The sequence below is a fragment of the Embiotoca jacksoni genome, unplaced genomic scaffold, assembly GCF_022577435.1.
Source record: "Embiotoca jacksoni isolate LCO1_2020_lvr unplaced genomic scaffold, fEmbJac1.0.p SCAF_66, whole genome shotgun sequence".
NCBI lineage: Eukaryota > Metazoa > Chordata > Actinopteri > Embiotocidae > Embiotoca > Embiotoca jacksoni.
In genome coordinates, this window is record NW_027185421.1 from 767,844 (window position 1) to 791,356 (window position 23,513).

General features: G+C 42.4%; 2 protein-coding genes across 5 annotated transcripts; both read right to left on the reverse strand.

The window, feature by feature from the left end:
• Positions 1 to 1,173: 1,173 nt before the first annotated feature.
• LOC138214029 (vitelline membrane outer layer protein 1 homolog) lies at positions 1,174 to 11,094 on the reverse strand. The gene is made up of 8 exons (XM_069175393.1): positions 10,558 to 11,094; positions 10,036 to 10,136; positions 9,854 to 9,952; positions 7,724 to 7,857; positions 6,040 to 6,428; positions 4,992 to 5,104; positions 3,417 to 3,723; positions 1,174 to 1,268 (listed from the first exon to the last, which is right to left on the reverse strand). Exons 5-8 carry the CDS (start codon positions 6,247 to 6,249, stop codon positions 1,266 to 1,268), a joined length of 633 nt encoding a protein of 210 aa, XP_069031494.1. The 5' UTR covers positions 6,250 to 6,428; positions 7,724 to 7,857; positions 9,854 to 9,952; positions 10,036 to 10,136; positions 10,558 to 11,094; the 3' UTR covers positions 1,174 to 1,265.
• Positions 11,095 to 11,537: 443 nt separating this feature from the next.
• On the reverse strand, positions 11,538 to 23,381 carry brd2b (bromodomain containing 2b). Of its 4 annotated transcripts, none has more exons than XM_069175333.1 (12): positions 23,265 to 23,381; positions 19,448 to 19,736; positions 19,073 to 19,210; positions 18,141 to 18,285; positions 17,695 to 17,858; positions 16,613 to 17,122; positions 16,378 to 16,506; positions 16,029 to 16,274; positions 15,678 to 15,931; positions 15,251 to 15,567; positions 13,900 to 14,031; positions 11,538 to 13,442 (listed from the first exon to the last, which is right to left on the reverse strand). In XM_069175333.1, exons 1-12 carry the CDS (start codon positions 23,294 to 23,296, stop codon positions 13,312 to 13,314), a joined length of 2,487 nt encoding a protein of 828 aa, XP_069031434.1. In that variant the 5' UTR covers positions 23,297 to 23,381; the 3' UTR covers positions 11,538 to 13,311. The 4 variants fall into 4 exon arrangements, with proteins under 4 accessions (XP_069031434.1, XP_069031433.1, XP_069031435.1 ...); XM_069175332.1 differs by having other exon boundaries at positions 13,900 to 14,034; XM_069175334.1 differs by having other exon boundaries at positions 13,900 to 14,034; positions 19,448 to 19,785.
• Between the last annotated feature and the right edge of the window lie 132 nt (positions 23,382 to 23,513).

Genomic DNA, 23,513 nt, shown 5'->3' on the forward strand with positions numbered 1-23,513 from the left:
ATGGTAGTAGCAAATATTCAAATGAGGACTTTGAAGGCCGAAGTGGAGAAGGGTTCCATGTGAACAGCAGTTGAACTTGTCGTCCAAAATGTGAAAAAAAAGTCATACTATAGCATGTCGTCCGAAATATGATAAAGAAGTCATACTCTATAGCATTTTGTCTGAAATATCATACTACAGGAACATGCAAATTCCACTTAGAAAGTACCAGGTGGGTATTGAACCTGAGACCTTAAGACTGTGTGACAACAACACTGACAACTGCACTATTGTGCTGCCTGTCATACCTTTAACGGAAGTCATACTTATACCATGTAGTCAGAAATAGCATGAAAAAGTCATACTTCAGCAAGTCGTCCAACATGTCATAAAAAACATCCTCCTATGTTATGTTCGAGTTAAAGGGGACTCGATGCTTCATTGATGTAAAGTGTCTGTCACTATAGGAGCTTATGGGGAAAATGTTACACTGAAAGAAATGAGTTCCTCCTCCTGCTCATATCAGCATCAAACTCCAATAACTTCACTTTGAACTCAGCCAGGAGTTCAGCACCATGGCATTCATCACCATAACCGAGCGGCTCGGTGTAGCAGCGTGTCTCGGACTGTAATCACTTCGCCTTCACTTGCAAAATCTTCTGGAAACCATTACCTCGGTGTTTGATAACGTTCTCGAGTTCCTTCCCCGACACTCCGCGGCAGCAGATTAACTACTCACCGATTAATTAACACAATTACCTCTGTGTGTGCCAATCGCTGTCTTATCAACCTTCGTCAGACCTTAAACTATAAATTAATTAATACACCCCCCTCCCCTCCCCTCTTCCCTCTCTTCTCATTTCTTAATTACGAAGGTTCCAGCAGGAATTCTGGTAAAAGCCTGTGTCAGCGGCTCATGTTTGTTATGACTTTACTGCGTTTATTAGATAGGATATGAAAACCTGACGAGGGGATGACACCGTGTAGAAAGCGTTTGTTCAGACGAGGACTCGATCTGAAGCAGCGCTCATCAATCCTGAAGGTGACTCTCAACTTTGTGTTTTTAGAGCTCGATGTTTTGACAAATATCTGTCAGTTTATTGTGGACCGTTTTAAACTCTGATCTCAGTTCATATTTTGTGCCTTTAGAAAAAGAAAGAACTTAAAGAAAAGATATTTCAGCTTTGAGTGAAAAGCAGCTTTTTATTGAAACAAGCTTTTTATTATTTGTCATCTTTGAGTTCAAGGTAGTGGAGATGAACCTGATTCAGCCTTTCATCTGCCGATCACTATAAAAAAAAAACAGAAAACCCAGAAACAGCAGTGAATGGTTGTATAATATCTGTTTGTGACATTTAAAACATCCCACACACTTTTTATATCTTCAGTTACGAGGAAGTAAACTTCTCATCAAAGCAATTTAATATCAAGGTTTAATTAGTAGCTGTTTTGTACTTTTAACAAACATCTACAAGGAAAGAACTACTCAACCAAACTGAAAACTTCATCAGCTGATGAAGATCATGTGATAAAGTTAAAAATTTCCAAATAGCAACAAAATGGATGTTGAGATTAACAATTATCTGCTGTTTCCATGGTCACAAATCACTTTTGAGTTTGTACTTCCAGCAATTTTGCTTTGTTTTGCCTCTTTTTAATCAACATGATAATTATGATAATATACAAACAAAGACAACGCTATATTCAGAAAGTTGAAACAATTTAAAGCACGCTGCTTTAAAAATAAATAAATAAATAAAACAAGAGAAAAGCTCCATTGAGATTTGATTTCTGTGTTCTTCGAGTGCTTCGTGGCTCAAAAACAAAAGATTTTTCGGCTCCAATAAAACCTGGAGTTCATTTTCTTTGATCTGAACGAGAATAGAATAAAAAAACATTTCCTTTTGTTGTATTTTTGGATTTGGTTCATCCCAATAATAACAAATCAGGGCTTGAAAACAGAAGGTGGCTCAGGTATTGGACAGGTATGGGAATAAAAATCATCATTAGAGGTTGGAAATGTTGGAAATAAAAGGAACAATTTCAGACTTCTCTGTGCTTTTAAACATAATTCACCTGCATACTGTGTGGAGACATACTGGAGAAGAAATGGCTGAAAGTGAAATGTCAATACCTGGAGGATATTTCCTCAAACAGCTGTAAAAGTCAGCTGAAGGTCAGGCTAAAAAAGGAAATCTGAAATTTAATAATTGGCCGTTCTAACTGAGCATCATACGTCCTGATTTGTGAAACTACACCACGACATCTCCAAACATGAGGAGCAGCCGGTGGGACGAGTTCTTCAAGGAGCTCTGTCTTCATCACATGGAAACATTTGGAAAACTCTCATAGTATCCTTAAAAGCTCTCACATTGATGAGAAATCCTCCGGCGCAGCTACTCGGCTGGCCGAGGTTTGGAAAACACAAAAGACATCACGTCTGATGGGTTCGTCGGGATGCAGACTCGCTCTCCGTTACCGTCGCCTCAAATCAGAACTTTAAATGGAAACTTTGGAGCTTCAGCTTCTCCTGATTTCATTAAATTATTATAAAAAAAGAAAAAGGATCTTCTGCTCACATAAATGTGGAAAACTCAACATGAACATGAACCCAATTTTATGCTCTTTGGAATTGGTCCAGTGTTGAAGTTGGAAAGCTTCAAAACAGGCTGCAATAAAATACTTGAACATGCGTCTTCCTAAATTGTTTGATTTCTGCCACCAACAGGTTCAGACTCTTGAAATAATCGTCTGACAACATGATGGAAAGAATCCCAAAACAGAAGTCTCGCTCAAACGTCGTGGTATTTACCGCGGACACGAGAAGAGTCCAGATGATACCGAGCTACGTTTTCTGCTCTTCAACTCTCACTCCGTTTTCCAGTCGTCTTCTTTCAACAGCTTCCCTCTTCTGAGATTTAGCCGAGGCTTTTGTTTTGGCTTCAGGGATCTTTTCCATAACGTTGTCAGACAATCATATTAAGAATCTGAGCCCGTCGGCGGGAAAACAAACCCTTTGGACGAACACTGACGAGCACAATCGCTCCACTCGCGGCCTGTTTTGCAGTTTCCAGCTGAAACACTCAGTTCCTGGACGATTTCAAAGAAATGGTTTTCACTCAATCCAAATGATCGGAAAATAGCTCGGAAACTACCGAAGTTTTCCTTCTAAGTAGGTAATTTGTCCTCTTGAGAGACAACGAGGGGGCTGAATGCTCTGCTGGCCGGTTCGGGGAAGAGTTTAGAATTACAGTTTTTAGTGGCAGCACCTTCAGGCTTTTACGCCATTTAAGTCTGGAAGAAAATTGTTCTCACTTAGTTCAAAGAAACTAAAATAAAACCATCTCGAGGTCGTCGGTTTTTTTGGTGAAAAAGTAATTTACCCCTCGTCTATTTCGTTTTTGGGTTTTTTTTCAGCATTGAACCTTGTATCTCACCTGCTGAGGTTTGTCACAGCAATGGAAGCGCACGTCGTTGAGGCTGGAGTCGTCCAGGGCGTACTGGTATTCCTCCATCTTGGTCTCGATGCCGCAGATTCCTCCGTCGCGGCACTCCTCGCTCCAGTGGCCGTACTCGCCCCAGTCCCCGCCGGGCCCCTCCAGCGTCGGGTGGCTGCTGCAGCGGAACTTGATGTTGTTGACGGTGGTGTCGTCGCCGAACAGACCCTGGTGGGGCTCCACGCGCATCTGGAAGGAGGAGAGCACGCCGCCGGGGCAGTACTGAGGCTGCGACCAGTCACCGAAGCTGGAGAGGGAAGGGTACGGAAAATAAATCGGGAACCGATCCAAGTCCAGACATCTCAACGGACAAATTTTCAATTGTGGCAGAAGCAGTGCTTTCGTCTTCTCCTCCGAATATGATGGGAAACTGCTCGTTATCAGCTTTCTGCTGCTTTCAAAGTACCTTATTTAACTTTGTAATCAAAGCCAGGTTAATCCCACTGAGATCAGGGCTCGGCAACAACACCGCTGCCCTTCAGAAGATATCGATGAAAGGAGAAAAGAAAGTGTTTCGGTTGAAGCGTTAATTGCTGTCCGGTGTTAAAGTTCCTATTCCTGGATCCCGACTCCTCAAAGGAAAATGTCTGAAGATTCTCAGTCATCCAAAGGCAACTGGACTTCTTGAAACGGAGGCCGAAACCTAGAACCTTCCTCCGGTCTGCGAGAACTGAAGAAACCTTCGGACAAGAGGTGACAAAAGAAACTAAAAAAAAAAAAAAAAGAAAGTCCAACGGTCTTTAGATTAAAGTAAAATGAATGCATGAAAAAAAACAGGCACATCGAAGCGAAAATGTCTGCAGATACTGAACAGACCAAAAGAAAAGTAAGTAGCTGCAGTCGTTGCATTTAAATAGTCTAAAACCCCCGAAACAAACCACATGTGGAGGAGGAAGAACAGTTTACCTCATGTTTATTTATGGCTGCAAATCAAAACCAAGCAAAAAAACAAACATATCGACATCCGGGTAGATTTAGATTTTATACATCTCAGTGCTTCAGTTTTACTACAGTACTATAGTACAGTATTTACTATAGTTATATACTAACTATAGTTATAGTTAAGGCTTTTAAATCACCTTTTTAAAACAAGTAAAAAGTTTTATTTTTATACTTTCACCTTGTTTTTTTCTGTTCAATTTAATATCTTTATATTTCACTGATTTAATACTACTTTATTGTAATTTGGTTATTTTATTCTCTCCATTTGATTTAATTCTGGGGTATGATTAGTATCGCCACTGTTTTTCCTTTATATCTCACGTTTTAGTAGCTAGCAGCAGACAATCTGGACTAAAACCGTATTAACAGCTTCCTTATTAACACTATTGACTGCCAACATGATGCTTTAACAGAAAGTGAGAAACTCGTGCGTGATAACTGCGCTAATACCGAAAATTAAGAAGGAAACACCTGCCGACTTCACAACCTGCCAACCCCAAGTGTCTCGTTGACTTCTCAACGATTCATTGTAAGAAGTTATAATGAGTTACGGTGCTTCGTATTGCTGCTTACTAGCCAGCGTGGGACTCCACAGAGTACATGAAGCTCCGGTTCCCGTCTTTGGCGCAGATGAGTCGGATCCCGTTCAGAGCCGTGTCGTCGTCGCCGTACTGGTTGGACTCCACCTGATAAAAACAGGCTCGTTATCTCGTTCCTGCAGAAACAGCCGCTAAATTAAGTATGAACGTTCATATCAGTTTAAAGAGCGGACGAACTGAGGGGTTGTTAGTCTGGGTAGAGTCAGTGTCTGAAACAACGAGAGGTTTTTTTTATCTGTTCTGTGTGAATCTTTATGGCTGGAAGGATGGATTCACATTTTATTTTTTTAAATGGTACTCAAAATACTTTTGGGCTCATTTGTAAATTGGAATAAATTCCAGTCTCTGTAATTGTGGCTGTGAAGGCACACATCCTAAAAACACCATTTTTATCTTCAGAATAAAAACATGCAAACCAGGACAGTTATCACAAGTCAACGTGCCAACGGCCGTTCTGAAGCTTCAAATCTGGCTGATTGTGAACCCGAGGACACTAAGCCCCGCCCACTTAACCCTTAACGCACCAGAGGCCTGTCAATTAAACAGACCCCAAAAATCCCAGTTTTTAAAGCACAACAACTAATAAATAACGGGATTATTTTCAGATGGACCGCCAGGATACTAAGACGAAGGAGCGACTTCAGTGAACGACACCATAATGACTTGTGGACAAAATGTTTTGACTTCGTATTTCATGAGAGAAGCTGAATGGGAGTTTATGGAGCCGGAGTCTTTTTAGAGCCGACGTCTCATCGGTGGTATGATGATAAAAGAAAACTTACATTAATTCAAAAGTACTAGTATCTATGTCAACAGAACACACACACGAAAAAAATCAATTGGTACTTGACCTTGAGTCCGTCACCTTAATGCTCTTTGTTTTTATTTTATACATTATTGCCAAATATTGATCTCCTCAGGAAGTGTAATTTCATAACTACGAGTAGGACATATGAAGAAAAATAGGTTTTACATTAAATAAACTGTAAATGTATGATATTAGTGAAAGGGTCTGCCTTTACCCTGATACTGAACCCGACAGCGAAGAACTTGTCGGGGCACATCTCCGGCCAGGTCCAGTTTCCAAACTTCTCTCCGTTGTTGACGCCAATCAGAGATCTGTGCTGCCGGCTGTTGAAGGCCACGCCGGCTCGCTGCAGGAAGATCTTCTCCGTGCACAACCCGCCGGACAGCACAGCCAGCGCGGCCACCGCGGTCAACAGACCGGCCATATCGACAGCAGTGAGTCGGCGTCTCTCTAACGAGCAACGAGGGTTTCGGGCTCAGAGCTCTTATAGCGTCCCCGCTGAATCCAAAATAGACAACTGGTATCGGGGATGAATCATTTACGAAGTCGCAGAGCAGGAAGGCGTGGGAATAAACAGCTGCTGCTGGAAGGAGATGTTTCTCACTGAAGTTCAGACACACACACACACACACACACACACACACACACACACACACACACACACACACAGAGCTCAGTTCACTCATCTTTTACATCACAGTGTGCAGTGGATCTCCGATTCACAAGTGTAATCCACAGGAGTCTCAGCAGCAACAAAACCGGAGCAGATAGAAGTTCTTCATGTTGCTGCTGCCATCCTGTAATGATCATTAAATATAGATTAGGAGGAATAAGTGCAGGGCCACTAAATACAGTCATGAAGAACTGTGCATTACTCTTTAAACCTACTTGAACAAGAAAACACCTGTTCCTCTCTGAAACAGGTGAAATACTCAAACAAATGAGACATAAAATTGACTTCTTTTTTTTTTTGTACTCATTATTATTGTTAAAAAATAAAAATGATGTTAGGTTTAACTGTATTAAACTTGCAATCTGTATCGGTGTTGCAACTGCTGAGAGAAAAACATCTGCCACTCAGATTGCACCAATTCTTGCAGTAGATTTCTGGACTAAACTCAATTTGGTCGATAACATGAAGTTAATCAGCAAACGAATTCAAAACTGGACCAGGCAGGTAAAAAAAAACAGGCCGCTGCAACACAAAATGATTGACAGTCTGGTGTCAATCAAACAGACACACGGCTACGAGGCTTCTTTTCTAATGAAGGAGGGATTATTTTCAGATGGACCTCCAGAAAACTAATAAGAAGGAGTGACTTTAGCTAACAACACCGAGATAACTGATGGACACATTTTATTCACTTTGGATTTGATGAGAGAAGTTGAATGGGAGTCTATGGAGCCGGAGGCTTTTTGGAGCCGACCTCTAGTGGCACTCACTGGTACTGCAGCTGAAGACACTTCTGCATCGGAACCATTTTGCAGACCTGGAAACTACCAACACTTCTATATATACGGTCTGTGTTTTTTTCCCCTGTGGATTTGCATTTCGCTTCCTGCTCTTGTACTTTTGTGAGAAGTGGTTTTAGCTCGTTTTCACTTCTTCAAGCAAAGCTTTTGTTGGCATAAAACCACCTCCTTCCAATTTGTGTCCTCCCACTCTGAACAACAACGCCACACAGATTGTTCCAAGAGATTTAAACCATCTGCTGTCTCGGCTCCACCACCGCAGTCAATAACTAAGTGTGGCGTGCTGTCCAGTCTGCTTTAATTATGAGCCTGGAGTCTAATTGGCAAAACTCTAAATCGGTTCTATAAATATATTTACTCAAGTCCGATGAATCTTCTTCTTCTCAGTTCTGACATTTAAATCAACCAAATGGACCAATTCTTACAACGTCGAGGCCGCTCCGGTTCACGTCCCTGGTCGACCTCCAACCTCGTGTCTCCGTCCGCTCACCCTCACTTCCTGAAGGAGAAAACACCCAGAATGCCGCACTCGAGCACGGATCCTCGACATTTGGAGGCACTGAAGGGTAAAAATGATTAAAAACAAAAAGATGAGCTGGACGGGGAGCCTGCTGCAGGGCAGAGGGCAGCGGGGGGGTGTCGTGGGATAAACCGTTTTCTTCAACCCCTTTAATTAAAGAATGGGAAGTTTAATGAGGTAAATTAAGCTGTTGAAGTTGGACTAGTCGGCAAATAATCTGATATAATAAAATCTACCATTTCAAGAGGAGAAATCACAGTAACACACCTTTTCTATCCAGAGTCTCCACTTGATTTTTTTTTTTTTTGTCTTGACTGCCATTTTCCAAACCTGCCTGTTAGTTATAACAACTGAATATATATTTATAATGTTAATGCAAAAATCAACGCTTCAGTATTTTCTTTTTACTTTTCGGTATTTCAGACTTCAGAATTATTCCTCAAGAGTTCCACCCTGCTTCAGTATTAAAAAATACAAATCAAATAAATAAGTGGCAGCTATCTCGTCCATCGCTCTGCAAATAATAAGATTCAGGCGCGAGCCCAATAAATCCACCGGAGAACGGCGGCGGTTTGGAGCGCTGCCATTAAAACACGACACCACACGTATTATTTACCGATCAGTCGTCATCAGGCCGTCGCTGCAGGAGCACAAACGCTCGTAATAATTGATGGCGACTCTGTGATGACGCACATCATAGTTGTAGAAGCTGCCAGTCTTTATCGTTTTAGTGAAGCTGCCTGAAGCCAATAAAATCCAGCCAAATAGAAAGATCTGATTTACAGATGTCACCAGTAATATTTGTTCATTTCTTTACTTGATAATGACACCAGAGAAAAAGTTCAGAAATATTTTTGAAACCTAATTAAACTTCATATTTTAAGGATATTATTTGTATCCATAACTATAACATTGTAATTTATTTTAACAATAACCAACTTGTTTTTATCGATAACTAATTATAATTCATTTTCATCTATCACAACAACTTATTTTTTATCTATAACTTATTATAATTCATTTTTAACTAGAACTTTTTTTTAATCAATAACATATTTAACTAGAACTTATTTTTATCTACATAACTAATAACTTATTCTTAGATAGCGCTGCTCCTTTGCTTATTGACTCCTGTATGTTGGTATGATCTGCTGCTTCAGTTGAACTACTTGATAAAGAGATACCTCCACCTGCTGACTACAAACACCATCACACACCTCGAGGGGTTAACGGCAGCTCACAGGGCTCATTAACACGTTTATAAAGACTCATCTTCGTGTTGCTGCCTTCACACGGTCGGGGTTTTGTTCTTGGTCGGAGGCTGTAATCTGCTCCGAGTTCGGACTCCTGGCTGTTGGCCGATGTTTGTTGGGGTTTTATCAGACATCTTCTCGTTCATTACTCAAGTAATACACTTAAAGAGCCACTTTGAGGTTCTTTGTACTTTGAGTGTTACTTTATATTTTCTGCTCCCCTTTATTATTCCACAACTGCAGTTTACTTTGTAGATTAAAACTTCACATTAAAAAAAACATCAGTTTACAATGTGCAGAACTTTTTTTTTTTTTAATGGTTAAACCTGTCAACCTTTCAACCTTTATTCTTACACGTTTGCTGTCCCACCAAAGTGACAATTAAATGCCCAACGGGTTAAAGCAGAGGTTCGACCGAGCTTAAAATATGAACATAAATTAATGTTGCTGAAATTGGTCTTTCTTTCTTCTCCCATTAATCATCTAACCCCTTAAATTGCTCTCGTGCTGCACCTTAGCCTTTTACTTACATCAGCTTTTACTCTGAAGGCTCTACTTTTACTTACATCAGCTTTTATTCTGAAGGCCCTACTTTTACTTACATCAGCTTTTATTCTGAAGGCCCTACTTTTACTTACATCAGCTTTTATTCTGAAGGCCCTACTTTTACTTACATCAGCTTTTACTCTGAAGGCTCTACTTTGACTTACATCAGCTTTTATTCTGAAGGCTCTACTTTGACTTACATCAGATTTTATTCTGAAGGCTCTACTTTGACTTACGTCTGTACTGGAATGCAGCAGAAGATCTGAGCACCTCCTCCGCCGCCGATTGTGACTTCTACTTGGGTATTAACAGGCCGGACTCCACAGCTCAGGGGCCTGTAACATCATTAGTACCTTTAATATCAGTAAAATAAATGAATTACTAAAGAAGTCAGTGTTAGAAAGAGAAAGACTCTCACCAGGGTCAAAGGACCGCTGCCAGATAAATCACAGCATCTGTCAAATTCAGAGTCAAGCTGACCTTCTGCTGACACGTCCCTGTAACACGAGGTCAACATGTCTGCAGGAAAGACGTGCGACATGCAGTCGGCTCGTTTAAAGCAGGTTTTTGTGAGTAATACGGTGTCTTCGCTCGAGCTAAATACAGCTTCAAATAACGAGGAGCATCAACACCATCCAAGCTGCTCTAAACATTTTTGGCTGCGGAGGGTTTTTGTTTCCTTTGGCTCCATCAGACCCTGGCAGGTCACCAACTGTGATGATTCCTATTGTAAAAAAAAACTAAAAAAAAAACATAGCTGGCAGGAAAAAAAATATTCAAATCAAAGAGAATAAATAAGAGAGCAGAGGCGGCCGCGAATCGTCTCTGGTTGTAACGTACAGCTGATGAAAACGTCCCCGGTGGAACGTTTAAAGACCAAAACATGTTAATATTCTGCATTTAAAGCTTCCCAATACAAAAAACAAAACAAAACGAATACCTTGACAGCATGTTGGAAGCCAAATAAGCAGCACAAAGGAACACAACAATCATCACCACGCTGCATTTCAAGTCCAATTCCACAGCAGCATTCACACACTGACTTCCTCACTGATCCTGGCTGGTAACGAACTCACATCAATGTTTTCACCTCCAATACGACAGAGGACCCAACACGGACCTTAACATGAGGAACTGCTGCCACCTACTGGGGAAACGTGGTCATCGCAACATGCCCAACCTGTCAAGAGGAAACTAATCAGAAACATGTTTTGTGTTGTTTTTTTTGTACTTAAAATTACAAGTTTGATTTTAAAGCTTATTATCAAAAAATAATGAGCAATTTGTGTGTTAGCTTTAAGGCAGGGATTTTCAATCAAATGAAAAAAACTAAACAGAACAGATGATTAAATGTCAGAAAATATAGTTGGAAAAAAGATCCGCCAGTGGTGTCGTTTTCAAATTGCTCATTTTGTCCAACCAACAGTTTAAAAAAAAAAAAAAAATGATCCTGTGCAGCAGAAGTTGCATCATATTGACTGAGCTGGTGGTGCTGATGCTCAACCCGGGTGGAAGTCTCAAAAGAAGGATGAGGAAGAGGAAAAAGAGGAAGAAGAGGCATTAAATGGAAGTGTACTCTTCCCAAATCGCATCCTTTTTCTTTTTACTTTAAATGTCGTTCTACAATCGTGATGAAAATTACCATGAAGGTCAAAGTTCAATGCACATTTTTAAGAAGAAAAGGTATGCAATTAGGAATGAAGCTCGTGTTTTCTTGATATTTGTCTTAAAGGAACAGCGTTTAGGATTTCTTTAGTTGGTTTTTTTGCCATCTAGTGGTGAAGTTGCAGATTGCAACTGACTGAAAACACAACACTTTGCAAAACATGTTTGGTGTGTCCCTTCTGGGCTACTGTAGAAAGCGTGGCGGCTCCGTGGAAGAGGACCCGCTCCCGTGTACAGAAATGATTAAAACGAGGGTAAAACAAACCCAACGGTTTAATTTCAGGAGATTATATGAATATATTCCCCTTTCTGCAGATAAAGCCCCTTAAATCCTACACACTGGTCCTTTAAAAAAAAAGAAAAAAAAATCTGGTATTAAAAGTGCGGCTAATCGCGAGTCAAGTTCAGCACCACATGCACAATTATTAAAATGTCACACAGACGTCCCCTTTGTTCTACAGAAGAGATTATTTTAATAAGTTGTCAAATGAAAGGTTTGCTTCCCGGGAGGAAGTGACCTGCTTGACCAAGAGGCAGCGATGCTCGTTGTGAACGCTCTTCAGCAAACAACTAAGACGAGTAACTGAATGAGCTGGAACATGTAAAAAAAAATATAATAAAACAATAAAATATAAAGGAAACGAGGTAACGGAAGGAAAAAAAAAAAAAGGAGACTTAACAGCAGAAATACAATAGTTTGTGCAACAGCAAATACAGTTGAAGTATATACAAGCATATTATCTTTCACTGAACATTCAACAACAGCTTCAACTACGCGTCGACTCGGACCGATTTGTCTGTTTACGGGGAAACCGGCAGCGTTTCTTTGTTTTCCAGCCTCGGTTTATTCTGTCGTCTCCATTTGTGCCACGAACAATTTCCTTTTCCAGAAAAAAGAAAAACCGTCGCCGGCGTTTTAAGCGCTTATAAACGGGAACTTTATACGTCCAGGAGATTAAATGTGGAAAATCATGAAACCTGCAGTGACGAATCTGAAAACATTCGTCCGCCTGCGTTCGAGCTCAGAAACATGATGTTTTTAACCGTTTGGTGCAACGAGCACGAACATTAAAGCTAGTTTCAGACGGGTCGGGCTTCAAACGGCTGGTGGGCTTCTAGTACAAACCTGAATGAGTGTAACTTAACTGCTAAACTCTGAAACTACAGTATATTAAACTGTATATAAACCCAGATGGTTTTTTTTTCTTTTTAAGAACTACAAGCTCTTCAACAGACCGCAGCAGAAATGTTGAACCGAGCAGAACGAGTCATGTAAACATGAAATATTCGAGAACTCAAAACTGGCACCGACTTCAGATCCTGACCTGAATATGGACGACGCCGCTTTTTAAATCTCAGCTCGAAAAAGGCTGCGAGTATTATCCGTAACAATATTCAATTACTGCGAATATTTTTAACAACAATCAGGATTATTAAGGCTGAGTCTGAGTCTGAGGGGAGGTTCTTCTAAAAGTAAGCATGCCGGTAGGCTAGGAAAAAAAAAAAAAAAAAGCAAGGCTCGTGACCAAAAAGGTTGCTGGTTTGAACTCCAGTAATGTCTTGAGGAAAAAATGCGGGTGAAGAAAAACAAATGTCGCTTTTCCATCGGTTGGCGGCGGCAAGGCCGGCCGAAGCAGACCTGGAGTAGGGCCCGTCTTTTCCACATCCTTCCTTTTCTGTTTTTGTTTTGTTATTACTCCGCCCTCCCTCTTTGGGGGATCACCATAAAAATCTTCTTTATAAAAGAAACATAAATTTGTACAAGTATTTACAAAAGAGAGGGAAGGGAAAGAGGGGGAGGGGGAGTGTGGGGAGAGAGAGACCAAGGCATTTAGTGTTTGGGTTTTTCTACGATTATCGGCGGGGACTTCCCTTCATGTCCCACATTCAAAACATTATCCGAGTCCACGTGGACTGTTGTTTTTTCATTTCGTCTCTAATATCTGCGTCAGGGTGCGGTGAGTCCTGGGCCAGCCCAAGTCCCTGAGTTTATTAGTGTTTTTTTGTTTTAGCCGTTTCTCTCGCGATCTCAACTGGAGTCCGAGTCGCTGGTGTCTGAGGAAGAGGAGGACGAGGAGGAGGAAGAGGAGTCGGAGCTGGAGCTGCTGCCGCTGAGGCGGGACGGCTGCGCCTGAGTCTCGGCGGCGCTGGGCTTCTCCACTGTGACGGGAAATACAATCACATGCAGAGGAAGTTTTTAATAAAAGGCACCTGGTCGGGGGGGGGGGGGGGGACTGCTTCGGCCAACCACATTCATTTCCTGTTTCCTTTTACAGACGGTTCATATTCTTCCTCTACAACTAGTCCAGATATTTGATTGATGCCAGATAGTTTCCCTTTAAATTTTAACACTTAGGTGCAGGACCGAAGTGTTTTTTTCACACTACTGAAGAAACTCCAGCTTCACAAAAACTTCTACCAATGTTCTTATTTTGATGGTACAGACTGCATTTCAAATAAATATTGTAATGATGATGATGAAATGCGTCGTAAATATATCTGAAAGATGAGTTAAAAATAAGAAATCGGGGGGGGTTTTTTTGCATCTGAACAGCAACATAACACGGGAAGGCATAGAGATGATGATGATGATGATGATGATAACGTGCCAGCTCACCTTTAGGTTTCGTGGGCTTCTTGACCGAGTTGAGTTGCCCGCTGACGTCCTGCAGCCTCCTCTCCAGCTCCCTCCTCTTCTCCAGGGTCAGCTCCTCTTTAGACTTCCCAACGCCGCCTTTCTTGGCAGCCGCTGCTGTTGAAGAGAAACGACGACACGTTTGTGTTTAATAGATCTGAGCAGAAGTGTAAAATGAGCTCCGGTGTAAATATCAAACATCAGTAATGGATTAAAATATCCAGTGACAGCAGATTCACCACATTTACCAGTTCTAGAGAGCTGCAAGCAATCAAACCTTTGCAGGTGCGATAAAAAGATGCTGTAATATATTAACTATCAAAACACAGCTGGGTGGAAGAGCTGGAAAATATCTCTTACAAATATCGATAACAGCCAGATGGAAGAAATAACAAAAATAAATATTTACTAAAAGATGGAGACCGGTCATCATATTCACACATTGTTGTTTCTTTTTGCTGTTATGGCATGTTTGTTTTTTGTTGTTGTTGCTTTACATTTGGATTTGATCCGAGTACCAATATTTAAGCTGGAGAGAAATCTTGTTTTTTGTTTTCTATAATTGAATTTTTTTTTTTTTAATTTTTTATAAATATTTATATTTACAGCTGTAAAAACAGGAAAAAAGTCTTTTCACTTTGCACTTGAAAGGATAAGTTACTTTTACAAAGAACAAAATGGATTTGGTTTGAGAAAATTTTGAATGTTTTTAAAAAAAAAAAATTGGAACATAACTCCTAAATACTTCTTTATTTAAATGCATAAAAAAAATTAAAAAAAAAAAAAAAAAAAAAATAACCGTTGGAAAATGTGAATATGAATTTATAAGTTGTCAAATCTTAAATAAAAAGGATGAAAAGTAACATTAAAGAGCAAAGATAGTCATGAAATGCCCCCACATATACTGAACATGTCTTTGATCACATGCTCAGTGTTTCCATGTTATTGCAGCTAACAGTTAATCAACGTTCGCCGTACCGGCGTTAAGCAGCTTATATCCAGCAGCGTTCACCGAGGAGGCCGGCGAGCTCCTCATGAATAAAAAGATGGTGGAGCAGAAACCAAAATCACGAACAGCAAACTAAATTTCACGCCTGTCAAGTTTGCTGTAATCCGTCGTTACTTTTTTTTTTTGGTGTAAAATGATATCAAAGTGTTGTTGTTTACAAGACAGATTACGTGAGCCGTGTTTCTAACGTGAGGCTGAACCAAACCACAACATTCAAAATGTCCACTTTTACCCCCAAAAGCTGCTTTTAACAGATGAATCACGTGCTAAATAATAACACTCATAAAATGTAATAACGGACTGTAGAAAGCGTGCGTCGTCTACCTGGCTCGCCGTACGGTTTGCGGGGCTTCTTCCTCAGACACGTCATGACGTAGCGCTCCAGCTCCTTCAGCGTGGACGGCTTCAGGGTCTCGAAGTCGATCTCGATCTCCTCAGGGTTGGTGTCCCGGAGCGACGGCTCCCTGGACTGGATGATGTGCACCACGCGACCCAGCTTCTCGCCCGGCAGCTTGTTGATGTCGAGGCTGAGCTGGCGCTTCTCGTCGTAGGACATGGGCACGATCTCCTCCTCCTCCTCCGAGTCGTAGTGCGGCAGCATGGAGGTGGCCAGCGGCGGGTAGAAGGGCTTCTTCGCCGCCCTGCGAGGAAAAAAATCAAGACGGGAGATCGACGGGTACCGTTAATCGAACCTCTGAATTAACCTGCAGACGAGTTGCAGTTATGTTGAACGTGACGTGTCCCCACTGACTTGCTGGTCTTGTTGCTCTTCTTGCCCGGACTCTTCTTCGGCTGCGAGGCGACCGCTTTGGCCGGTTTGCTCTTCAGCATCTTGCCCGGCATCTTCCACTCCTCGGAGCCCGCCCGGCTGCGGCCGCCTCGACTCCGCTTCTCCGGCTTCTTCTTTTTCTTCTTCTCCTTTTTCTCCTTCTTCTCCTTCTTCTTCTTCGGCTTGACGATGGGGCCCTGCGAGAGGGCGGCCAGCTGCTCGTGCACCGCTCGCAGCTGCGAGAGAAGAAGACATTTATTTTTAAACCGATGCCTGTGAAGGTTTTTTTTTTATTTAGTATTTGGATGAATTGACAGTACTGGAGGTACGTACTTGCGTGCACACTTGGTCCTGTAGCTCGGCCAGGCGATGAGCTCGCTCCTCCTCGCTGTCCGAGCTCGGGCTGCTCTCGCTCTCTTCGGTCTCGCTGCTGGGCTCGCTCTCGGAGGTGGAGGAGGATGAGGAGGAGGAGGAGGAAGACGAGGACGAAGAGGACGTCGGGTGTCCGCTGATGGACATGGCTGCGTGCTCCATGTGGGGTTCGTCGGGCATCTTGGCGAAGCGGAACTCGAACACATCCTGCGGCACAGAAAAAATTTAAGAAAGGAGGAAGAGGAGCAACACTGAAAAAACCCTTTTATAAATCTGATCGTTAAAGCTGGATTTGGACCGCTGAGCTCACCTGCAGCTTCCGTGCCATCCCCACAACATCGTGATCGGGTGGATTGTACTTGTAGCAGTTGGAGAACATCAGTCGGACGTCGCTGGCGAACTGCTGAGCGTCCCGGTACTCTCGACAGTCCATCTTCCTCTGACGGAGGAGGAAAGAGAAGATTTTTGTTAATATATCATAAACATCCTCCCGCGTCGGTCATCTCGGCGTCGCATCACAACTATAAAAAAAAAAAAACAGTCACCTTGATGGTGTTGAGGTCCATGGGACACTTGATGATGTCGTGGTAGTCGTGCAGTCCCAGAGCGGCTGCGTCCACCGGCGTGTAGAAGGGCCAGGCGTACCCGGCGTGCTTCTTGGACAGCATGTCCTTCAGCAGCCCGCTGCAGTACCGCAGCTGCGGGCTCAGCTTGCCCTTCTTGGACGGCTGCGGCTGCACGGAGTCGGGCAGGTCTTTCTTGGGGGGCTTGATGGGGCGTCCGCTGCCCACCCTGCGCCCCGTGCCGCCCATCATGGGCTGGAGCAGGACGGGACCTCCGGGGCCCCTGACCAGGCCCATCCCGGGCGGCGTCTCCAGGCTCATGCCTCCCATCGAGGAGACGCTGCGCATGGAGGCGTCGTGGACCACTTGGCCCCCGTGGCCCCCGTGGCCTCCTTTGCCGAGGCCCACCATGTGCGGTGTTCCCGACATGCCCACGGTGAAGCCCATGGTGGAGGGGGTGGTGGTGTCGGCCTTACGTTTCACACCCTTCTTCTACAAAGAGAAACAAAGGGGTTGGAAGGCCGATATGATTTATTCCACTTATTATAATGTTTGCAAATGCACATGTTTTTCTGACATCTAAGTTTCAACATTCCCGATTTTGAAGAAAATAGGTAGGTAGGTAGGTAGGTATTTACTTTATTAATCCCCGAGGGGAAATTTTTTCGCTACAGCAGCATACAGAAGCAATAAGATAATAATAGAAATAACAGAATAAAATAATAGAATAGAATAATAGAAAAGCAATAAAATAGCCGTAAAAAATATAAATATAAAATATAAAATGCACAGTTTATACAGTACATTATATATATTATATACAAACAAACCAAGAAACACAGTCAACAGTGTTATTGTACTGTGATGGATTTTGCCAGAGGTGAGTTATTATACAGTCTGATTGCGGTGGGCAGGAATGATCTCCTGTATCTGTCTAAATATATCTTAAAAAGATAAATATATCTTGAACATGCTACAAGCCCTGAATAACTTCGTGTAATAGACAACACAAAGTCTGCATATGACAATTATGGTTATCAGTAGTGTTTTTTTCTGTTCCGTACCTTGGTCGCGGGCTGTGTAGGCGGCAGACCCATGATGTTGGCCGGAGGCAGGCTTTTAGTGAGCACGGTCTGGGGAGAGTGGGCGAGCATGGAGTCCCCGGTGTCGGAGGAAGAGGGGGAGTAGGCGGACTGGGACACCGCTGGCACCTGCTGAGCCCGAGATGCTGGCAAGACACAATATAATTTAGCTTTAGGAACACAACTCAGCTACAGGCGGGCAGATGAAAAAACCACTACAACAACAACAACACAAAATAACTGGAGGCAGCTCACTGTCACCAGAGACATGGAGGTTTTTTTACACCACTGGAACATGAATAGAAATTAAATTTAAAAAAACAAATAAAATGCTGAAATGAGGCTGAAAATGTGTCCAGTTTGCATATTCATAACAAAAATGTCAGTGATTTAACCTGGAAGAACTAAACGGTGTTTTTGACACTCACTGTTCGACTTGCGGCCTCTTCCCCGGCTGTTTTTGTTGCGAGGAGCCGGAGGAGGAAGTTCGAGTTCGTCTTGGGGCATCTGAGCCACCTTCTGAAGGAAGATCTTCTCCAAAGACTGGGCCATCAGCACGATGTCGTCGGTCGGCTAACCAAAGAAAACAATCCGTAAAAACGTTGGCACGAGGAAGCAACAACGGTAAAAAAAAAAAAAGATTCTGCTCTGGATACATTTTTTTTTAAGACTTTTTTTGTATCAGTATATTTATGCACAGATTGATAAAAACATCAATACAATATGATCTGTAAAAAAATATATAGTTCTCATTTGAATGGAGAAAAAAAACACCATGTACACATATTCAATAAATGTCTACAACATGTGCTGAGGAGCTGACGTGAATTCTGACATTTAAAAAAATGACATGAAAAATAAAAAGTGAGGAGTGGAAACCGATGGTGAATATTATCTTCGGCTGTAAACCTGGTAGCTAACACAGAACAAAAGATGTCAGCATTCCCGTGCAGGACCACATAAAATATCCTGTTGACGGTCTGATTGGGAAAAATAATTTGGCATATGTTTCCCAACAGCTGGATGCAGTTACTTGGTCCCTTATCAAGTTTTCCTTTCACTTCCTAAAATATGCTACGCACCACAATCAGGTCAGCACATGTTGTGTGGTTAGAGCACAGCGGAGCGTCCACAAATATCCTGGTTTTTACACATCGGGACTTTTTTCACTCCTGCACACTTATTGTAGTTTAATCTGCAACACATATTTCATCATTTGCCTGAAGCTTTATATATAACCATGTGTAACTCCCTGCATGTGATATTAAATATAATCGTGACATTAGTGGCATCAATTAAAAAGAAAAACTAAACAAACCAAAATGGGATGGATACATGAGTTTTTTACCTTTTAACCTACCTTGTTGTAGATGTAGCAGTTGGTGAACATTGTGTTGAAGTCCTGTATGCACTCACTTGCACTGCGGTAGAAGTTGTTTTCCAAACGCTTCTTGATGGTCCCCATGTCCATCGGCTGTTTGATAATTTTATGATAATCCTGAAAAATGGCATAACAAGAAAAAAGTTTTTCCTTTGTTTTATTATCTATTTATGGAGCCATTAAGAAAAAACACAAAGACCGGAAACTGAGACACAAACGTCTGTCAACAAACCAAAACGGAAAATCTATCAAATCTAAAGACGGAACATCCAATAGGAGATCTTTAGATTAACACCCGAGTCGAGGCAATAACGTAAATAAAACAAAATGAAAGCCACTCGGTATTGAACCCACCGGTAGGTTCAGCCTGTAGGCGTCCACGGGCTCGTGAAACGGCCAGGCGAAGTGGTGCCTCCACAGAGACTTGATCAGGGTCTTCTGGAGGTACTGCAGCTGGTTGGTCATGCGGCCCGGCCGGCTGGGATCCTTCACCGGGGGCTGAGGAGGGACGGGGGGCCCCTGGGGCATCGTGTGGGGCAGAGAGGGGCTCTCAAAGTCCTCGTACAACAGCGAGGGCTTGCGAATGCGTTTGCCCGAGCTGCTGTGTTGGTCCATCATGCCGCTGGACAGCCCGACCAGAGAGCTGAAGTCAGACAGACAGATGAGAGGATGGGGAGAAGGATCGGGACGTTCTGCAGTACAAACATACCAAGATATAAAACGGCAAAAGATTAAAACCAAAACAGGAAATTGAACCCAACTTTGTTCAGCAACACAAAAACACACCAGAAAAAGAGAAAGATCTGACGTTACCGACTAGTGAAGGAAGTCGTACTGTTAAACTCTCTGCGCTGCCATGACCTCCTCCACCCTTATCGACTCAACTAATGATTGACTGATCAATGAATGGGGCTTCTACACAGCAAACGGCCATCTAGGAAACCGAGACTCCTTCAATAGGCTGCGACTTTTAGCACTGTCACAGCAACAGCCGATGCATTTGACAGATTTTACCCCTCTGGCTTTAACTTTAGTCATTATTAATGTAATTGTGTACAAACTGCATTGCATTGTATATGATTTTACTTTGCATGCTCAAGCGCTGTGTATTCAGCTTTTTACCCTGTTTTTGTTTGCTTTCTCCAGCACATGTTGTTGTTTTAATGTCGAACACTGGCACATTTACAATTATGATTACTGTGCATTGACCCCCCCCCCCACACACACACACACACACAAAAAAAAACCAGTAGTAGCCAATTCAGCATCGAAGCCCATCCAATCAGTCGCCAGTTTATTAGGCAAACCTACATGCAGCTGAAACCAATGGAGTCACTAGTGTTGTACAATAAATCCTACTTTCACCAAGGTTAACGTTTCAGTGTTTGTTAAAACGGTTTCAGAGACGTTCTGAATAAGTTTGTAGTCATTTTGGAGGCGACATTTTGTGTGCAGTTCAAATAGATAAAACAGGTAAGTAACCTTTATGTTTGACCTTATTGTGAGGCTGTTGTGTTAGACAACAGAAGTTTTAGCTAGATTTCTAATCAACTGTTAAATGTATACACTTTGGTAAGAAATGCCAAAGACATTAAAAACAACAACAATAATACACAAGATGTGTGCTTAAATATTTGGGCTCCAGTCCCAATGCTCTTCTTTTTCTGTATTTAATGTGTCTCCTCTGGTTTTATCCCCATAAACAAAGGAACAAATGTCAGACTACTTTAAATAAGCCCTGTAACTGCCCTTTTACAGTCTGCATTGCAAATGGGACAAATTTCAGCATTTGGAGGGTTAAAACAAAAACAAGGAAGGAATACTTTTCACATCTCGGCAAACTCTACAAATTACATGATCTTCTGGCTTGGCTGTGGTCCAGAAAGACAATAAAGACCACTTCACTTCAGCGAGGAGGTGACAAGAGTCCGTGAAGTCAGAGGCAGTAGCCGAAGTCACGCCTTTGTCGGCTTCCCTCGGTGTCGAGCGTACGGCCCAGATTTAGAGGATGTTATATCTCAGCCCACGGTCCAGGCCAGACGACTGCCCCACTGACACACTAACTGCCGCAAAGCCTGTGAGCTTAATTTCTACATCAATCACAAGTGTAGTGTACACGGAGAAACTGACTCCAGGCAAATGTGTTCGAGGCCCACTTATTTGAGCTTTTAGGAGCATTTATGAAGAAATTTAATTGTAAATAAACTGAAATAATAACCGGTAGAGGTGTTGCTATAATTACACGCCTGTAGAACAAAACATGTGGCCTTTTTATTTTATTGCGGGCCGATCAAGGTTAAGTTTTGCACGTGTCCGATCATTACCTTTCATTTAAAAGTTTGACATCGATCAGGGAAAGTGAACCTTGATGCTTACGCTGCAAATTCAGGATGATAGTTTTACTGCAAGTCTGCACATGTAATAGATAACAAAGTTTGATTTTTCCTCTTTCTAAATTATGTCCAATGAGTTATGAAGTCATAAAACCTGTCAAAAAAAAAAAGAAGCTAAAATGCAGGATACAGCATCAATATGGTACTTGGGACCCAACCATGTCCTAGAGTCTGTACTCTACTCTTCAGGCTGTTTTTTGATGAAGCTGAATTGTAATACATGTCCAGCAATAATAATTCATGCAGTATTAATACAATTAGAGGAAAGTTTCCTGATAGATTTGAAAAAAAAAAAAAAAACAGGCAGGATGTTTTGATAAAACCAAAACTACAAACATATATCTAAATCAAGCCTAATCTGGTCTGATTTTAAATTATATTTTGCTGATATTAAAGCAGACCCTTCAGGAATTCAAAGATGTTTAGATGTTTGGTTGAAAGCAGGAATCCTGTATATAAGAATACCTATGTTAATGTTAATGCACTGATGCTGACAAAATTGAATGGTTGCTTATTTCTAATACTTATAAGTTTGTCACCTTTGTTTCTAAAACTCAGGGGGGAAAAAATCAGGATGGTTTGTTTGATTAAAAAAAGAAAAGAAAAAGAAAATCACTTAATGTTGTGTCTTTTCTTTTTAATGATGGTGTTTTTGAAAGCCGGTTTTGGGCCGGACATCCTGTTTGATGTTATTATTATTATTTTAATGCACAATGATCTACCGTCTTGCTCATAACTTGCTGCTGTTTCAACCTGGACGGTTAAAGGGGCAGCAGGTGCTCACGGACTGGCCCCCACAAACAGTCGGTGAGGGGGGGGAAATTGGGGACTTTCGGGTTTCCAGCCGACCAGCTGGTGATCGCGTGGTTTGAAGGCCCCGCCCTCACTGTTTGTAAACACTGCACGACGACGCGCACGAGCAACTGACAGCGGCGACTCTGTCCACGCAAAAAACAACAACAACAACAACAAACACACACACAAAAAAAAAAACAACGTTTGTTTAACGGCGCAGCTTCAGAAAAGATTCAAAAATCACGCCCGTGTCAGCGGACTCCTCGTCACCCACCGTACATGCACTGAGGCTGTGGGGGCTGGAAGCTAAGCTAGCAGCGTCACCGGGCAACAACAATGACCGAAGAAAAAAATTAATAAATAAATAAATAAGAAAACGGATCACTAGGGGCAACTAACTTAGCAGATTTATTTATTTTAAGCTCGTGCAAGTGTACGGAAGCGTTATTAAATGACTCGTTATCTTCATGTGGAATTGACACGTATTTTCACCGGAGCAATGAATGACCCGACAGACAGACCGCCGGCCGGCGGGGGGAGCAGCCGGCCGGCGGTCCCAGCCCTGGGGCTTCAGCTGTCACTGCCTTCCCTTAGCCTGCCGACTCTCGGTTAAAAGCTTAAAAAATAAATAAATAAATAAATAAATAAATAAAGGAGGAGGAGGAGGAGGAGGTTCCCTGAAAACGTGTGTAAATTTAGCAATAATTTAGCAGAGCGGTTCATGGTGGGATAACAGTCCGCTCCGAAAGGTGTCTGAACCCGCCGAGTGTCTGAAGACAACCGTTGGCTGACAAGCTAGCGCCTGTTACCGGGAGGCTAACGGTAACACCGGGAGGCTAACGGTAACAGCGCCGGAGCAAAAAAAAAAAAAAAAAAAAAAAAAAAAAAAGAAAAGAAGACATTTAATAATATGTCCATCTCCGCGGGGCACGTGAAGGCCCGTCAAACGTCCTCTATCGGGTCATAAACTCCGCACACGTTACCTGTCGTGAGGCGGATTCACGGCCGCTTCCATCGGGCAGAAGGCGGAGTGTTATCACGGTCCTATTTTTTTTATTTTTTTCTCCTTCCACCGCAGCTCCGAGCCGATTAATCACCGAGCAACTCCGCAATGAAATGGCGCCTAAACGCTTCCGCTTCACCCTATATAAACGCGTCACGTGGCAGTGCTACGTGTGTCCTGTCACGTTGGCGCCGGCTCTGCGCTCTCATTGGCCGCGCGCAGACGTCCG